We start from the raw sequence: 5,282 nt of genomic DNA, 5'->3' as shown, positions 1-5,282 counted from the left end.
GACCGGTCCCCGCCTGCTTGGGGCGCGGGGCGGGGCGAGGCGGGCTGGTCCACTGACTCCGAGCGAATGGGGGAGAAGGGAATGGTTGGTGACGAAGTAAGGAAAAGGGAAGCGAATAAAAGGACTGTTTTATCCGAATATGTTCCCTACATTGACCTAAAAGTCACAACGCTATGAATAGTCTGCTGAATTATAATAATAACCAAGTTCAGATTAGAGATAAATTCACATTTTCCCCTTCGGTCAAGTGGACTATTCCAAAGTCATCAGGATTAGTTGGAAAAGTTACATTTTATTTGGGAGGAAGTGGAGGTACCCGCCGAAATTAAAGTTGTCTGTTATACTGATACTGTAGGCATAAGTCTAACAAGTATGCAAGAGGCTTATAAAAGGAAGAAATCAACAATAAATATTCATTATTCAGTTGAGGATCTCTTCCAGCCTCTGCTGATACAGTGTATTTTGCCAATGAATTGAAAGAAGATGGGGCTGAAAAGAAAGGTTATCTCCTGAAGTATTACTCATTTGAATACAAGGAATGAGTTTCTGGGTTATGAGGGAGGGTTAGCTATGAGATGAAAGGACAGATGAGAGAAAAGTGAAAAGATACATACAAAAAGAAAAAAAGACTATGGAGCTAGTAGTGATAAAAGCAGAAAGATTCCATTTGGAGAGTGTTTTGATTTGTTTTGAATAAGCTAAATCTCCGAAAGTCAAAGCCTCTCTCTTCTTGTCACAGACTCCTTCCCCTATGTTTCTCAAGGCAAAAAATTTCCTGTTTTGCCTTTAAGAAATAATTTTGGGGCTTAAGTTCCATCTGCCAGGGCATGTCAAATGGACTCCTTAAGCTGCCTAATTTTTCTAGATTCTAGGCTCGCCCACCTGCTATTTAGGTTGGGAGCTCCCTGGCCCAGGACCTCCAAGGAGATCCATTATGCCAGAATGAACACACAACCCAGCCAGTGGATGTAGACAGGTTTATGTGGTTTTACAGAACAGTCCAAGTCCCAGTGTTCACTTTTCTCAGAGCTACTTCCCCACCCAAGTCCCTGGGGCAGCATCCCTGAGATAAGTAAGCTACATTCTCCTATTATCTTCATTAAAACTTTTAGGTAAACTTGCATAGTGATCTGGGGCTAATACCTCCATTTCCTCTCCTACCCACCTACCTTGAGTCCTTTCTCCCAACCCTTGGAATACCCTGTCTACTTTCTCCATCTGTCTCTGGGAGGAGTAATCTCTCTGCTTACCTGTTCCCTCAGAAATCAAGAGCCATACATTTGACTGCAAGCAGGGTAAAGGCCAGAAATTAAGGTCGGTTCCCTGTACTCATCACACCAGGCTGGGGGGAAGGACATATACGTTGACACCTTTTCCCTTACCTAGCTCTCATGCCCCAAAACTCAGACACAGGCACACTCACCTACATTCATACACACAATCATGCACACACACGGCGAAGGGAAGTGGGATGGGGAGGAAGGGAAGTTTGCACCAACCAGCTCATGAATGCAACTTGAAAGATTTCACACAGCAAAAGAAAAAAAAAACACACATAAGTTAAAAAATAAAGAAGTACATGCCCCTCCCCACAGTTTTTTTCTTCAACTAGGGGCTGTCTCAGCCCCTCCACAGAAACCCAGAAGCTTTCTACTCCCTCACTCCATCTGGAGCTTTTACAGAGCCTGGGTCTTCAGTTCAACAGGTTCCCCTGTGCCCTCTGGTTGTCCATTGGAGTCACTGGGTCTGACACCCTTGAGGATAGACAGTCTCTCAGAAACACTCTTGAGCCGGGGGAAGAGAAGAAAGTCGTAGAGAAGGCTGCCCAGACCCCCTCCAATGATCGGGCCCACCCAGTATACCTGTAGGGAAACAAAAGGAAGTCTTAAGTTTGAGGAGGGGACTCAGCAGCAAGGATGCTCTTTTTCTAACCCTCTTAGTTAAAAAGAAGATATCTTGAACTTGTCACATGCAATTGGGCAGGTATTGTCTAAATAAAAATCAGTGTGGGTTTTTGTTGTTGTTGTTTGTTTGTCTGTATGCTTGCAGTGCTAGGGATTAGAAATCATGACTCCACTTTTTGTGACAGGCTGACTTCACACTGTACACTGAGCTATATTCCCATCCCTGATGTAAACTATAGACCCTACTCCCCACTGTCTCTATTTCAAAACGTATCATTTCTTTTTTTTTCTGATCATTTTAAAAATTATTTTTTATTTTTATTTTTTGTGGTACAGGGGATTGAACTCAGGGTGATCTACCACTGAGCTACGACCCCAGGCCTTTTTTAAAATTTTATTTTGAGACAGGGTCTTACTAAATTGCCCAGACTAACCTTACAATCCTACTGCCTTCTCCAAGTTGTGGGGATTACCAGCATGTGCCTCTGTGCCTTGCTATCCCATACCTTCTTAGCACATGTATATTTTATTTGTTATCAATTTTTACATTTCTTTCAAGAAAGTTTTGTAGATTGTAGTAAAATATACTTCATAACATAAATTTACCTTTATTACAAACTTTTAAACATGCAGTTCAGTAGTGTTAACTGTTTTCATTCCCAGAGTTGTTTAACCCATTTCCAGAATATTTCATTTTGTAAAATTGAAACTCTATAGCCATTGAACAACAACTACTATTCCCCTACCCTATACCCTGGCAAACAACTACCCTTCTACTTTCTGTTTCTATAAATTTGAGTTTCTACCTCATGTAAGTGGAACTACTTAGGACTAGTCTTTTTGTGACAGACTGACTTCACTTTCACATAATGTCCTCAAGGTTCATCCATGTTGTAGCATGAGTCAGAATTTCCTTTCTTTTTAAGGCTGAATAATGTTCCGTGTATGTAAGTCCACATAGGGTTGCTTCCATCTCTTGGCTATTGTGAATAATGTTGCCATGAAATGAAAAAACAACTTTGAAGTTTTTAAAAACTATTTTCATATGTTTGGCTTTCATATTGCCAAAACAACATAAACAACCAATATTTATTAGAGACTTACTCCATTTTCAGATTCTGTGCTAATGTTTCATGCATATAACTTTCACACTTATTGATCATATAATCTCATTTTACAGTTATAGAAACTAAGGTACAGATGATTATTTGCCCAGGGTCACACACAAGACTAGTAAAGTGTTAGAAATGGAAATAGGCCCACAGCCATTTGTGCTCACACACATACTGATATCTGAGAGCAGAATTTATTGTCTTCATATTTAGTTGTTTATCCTATTTTCTCTAGTTTGGGCATCTGATGGATACTAAGTAAAAAAAAAAAAAAACAAGTCTATCCAGAGAAAGAACAATGAGCAAGAGCTTTTTTTTGGCAAGAGCTTTTTATGAGATATGATCTCACTATTTTGTCCAGGCTGGTCTCAAACTTCTGGGCTCAGGATCCTCCTGTCTCAGCCTCCTGAGTGCTGGGACTATAGGTGTATGTCACCGTGTCCATTAGCCTCTCTTTCTAGCAAAATAATGCAACCTGTTCACATGTACATGCCATGCTCTCAGATAGCTCCTTAATTGAGTGTTGGTAGAGAAGCCAACACAACCAGATGGAAAGCAGAAACCAAATCTGGAATCTGCAATCCAGTCTCATCCAGGAGGGCTCTAGGATCTTGTCCTTCTCCCCTCACTCACCCAGTGGTTGGTGAAGTTCCTGGTGAGAATGGCAGGAGCAAAGGAACGGGCAGGATTCATGCCTGCACCAGTATAATACATCTGCAAAAGACACAGTTGTAACTGAGACACACCCCCTTCCACCCAGCTTTTCTCCTCATAGCCCATATTGCCCCTCAGAGCTGGTAATCTCGTGTCCAGCCAGCAGCAAGTGGGGAAGGACAAACTACATAACTCTTCAGGGGGTTCCACAGTGGGTGAGGGCACTGATACCCTATCTGGGATATACTATAGACCAATAAACAAAGCCCAAGTTGAACTATGATGCGTGCATGCATTTCTTACCAAGGGTCAAGAAGAACTAGGTATAGCAATCACAAGACAGAGGGATAGGGCAGGGTTAATTCCTGTGCGCCAAATGATATAGAGTAAGATGAATAACGTTCCTATTTGAGTGGGCAGGAAGAACACCTAAAAGTTGGGAAAGGTTTGGGGGCCCTGGTATCCTTGAATGAGAAGTTGTTCCCCTTTCCTGCTTACCCCAAAGAGGTGCCCCAGAGTGAGGGAGAAGCCAACGGCCAGGGCCACGGAGCCCAGGCGGCCATTTCGCCTCTCGTCGTATGTGGCAAAGATGCAGAGCACGAACTGGAGCGTCAGGAAGATCTCCACTGTGGTGGCCTGGCTCACACTCACCCCAGGGTGCAGCTGGGCAAAGGAAGAAGAAGGGAGGCAGCTCATTAGGGCTGCCACAGCATTACCTCCTCAAGGCTTTCAGGTAGCGATCCCCTCTGGCATCAGTTTCCTGGAGAGGAAGGATATACAACCCCCTTCACAGCAATTGTATCTGTAAATTCTCCTGACAATACACCTTTATGGTAGAAAAGATTGTACCCACTTACATGGATGAGGAAATTGAGGCCCCACAAGGTAAAATAAGTTTCCTTAAGACCTTGACAGAAGATGGAAGGAAAGATGGAATTTGAACTCAGCTTGTTCTCTTTCTTTTGTTCTTTTTTCTTTTTTGTGATTATGGGGATCAAGTCCAGGGCCTCACACCTCACACATGCTAAGTAAGCATTCTACCACTACATTGTATCCTCTGCCCTCAGGTTTTTTGATTCTCAGTCCAGGGCTCTATGCCTTTCTTACCCCTCCAAGCCACCTGTTGATCTTCCCTGCCCTGAAACACACACACATACAAACGTGCACACACCTACACATTGTACCATGCAGGGAGTCAGGGAAACAGAGTCAGGACACGAGATGCCCCCAACCCTTCCCAGTCAACCATTACCGTGTTGAGCGCTAGGTTTCCTCGGACAGCAGGTGGGGTGACACTATACAGCACAGCGGCCCCAGCCACGGCTCCCAGGAGTTGGGCTGCCATATAGCAGAAGGCGCGGAGCAGGGACATCTGGGAGCCCACAAGGAAGGCAAAAGTGACTGCAGGATTGACATGGGCTCCACTAATGTGGCCCACTGCTTGCACCAGTGTAGCCAGGGCCAGACCAAAAGCCAGGGCCACCTGCAGGACATGCAGGGGTCCAGGGGTCCAACGTAGTGAGGCCCCCAGCCCAAAGAAGACGTAGAAGAGGGTAGCAAAGAACTCGGCAAATATGGCCCTCCAGAAGGAGGCAGACCGCAGTTCCCACAT

At 44.1% G+C, this 5,282-nt stretch overlaps 1 protein-coding gene across 1 annotated transcript; it reads right to left on the bottom strand.

The window, feature by feature from the left end:
* Positions 1-1,629: 1,629 nt before the first annotated feature.
* Mip (major intrinsic protein of lens fiber) lies at positions 1,630-5,282 on the bottom strand. The gene is made up of 4 exons (XM_027929660.2): positions 4,923-5,282; positions 4,169-4,333; positions 3,650-3,730; positions 1,630-1,862 (listed from the first exon to the last, which is right to left on the bottom strand). The coding sequence occupies exons 1-4, from the start codon at positions 5,280-5,282 to the stop codon at positions 1,677-1,679; spliced, it is 792 nt and encodes a 263-aa protein (XP_027785461.1). The 3' UTR covers positions 1,630-1,676.

Source organism: Marmota flaviventris, chromosome 3 (genome assembly GCF_047511675.1).
Source record: "Marmota flaviventris isolate mMarFla1 chromosome 3, mMarFla1.hap1, whole genome shotgun sequence".
Lineage (NCBI taxonomy): Eukaryota > Metazoa > Chordata > Mammalia > Rodentia > Sciuridae > Marmota > Marmota flaviventris.
This window is presented reverse-complemented; position numbering and strand designations above follow the sequence as displayed.

Coding starts and splice junctions, on each gene's coding strand:
- Mip (XM_027929660.2), bottom strand. CDS start 5,282: ATGTGGGAACTGCGGTCTGCCTCCTTCTGGAGGGCCATATTTGCCGAG. Junction 3,731..4,168: donor CTCTGGGGCACCTCTTTGGG/GTAAGCAGGAAA, acceptor TGTCTTTTGCAG/ATGTATTATACTGGTGCAGG. Junction 1,863..3,649: donor GGAACTTCACCAACCACTGG/GTGAGTGAGGGG, acceptor GTTTCCCTACAG/GTATACTGGGTGGGCCCGAT.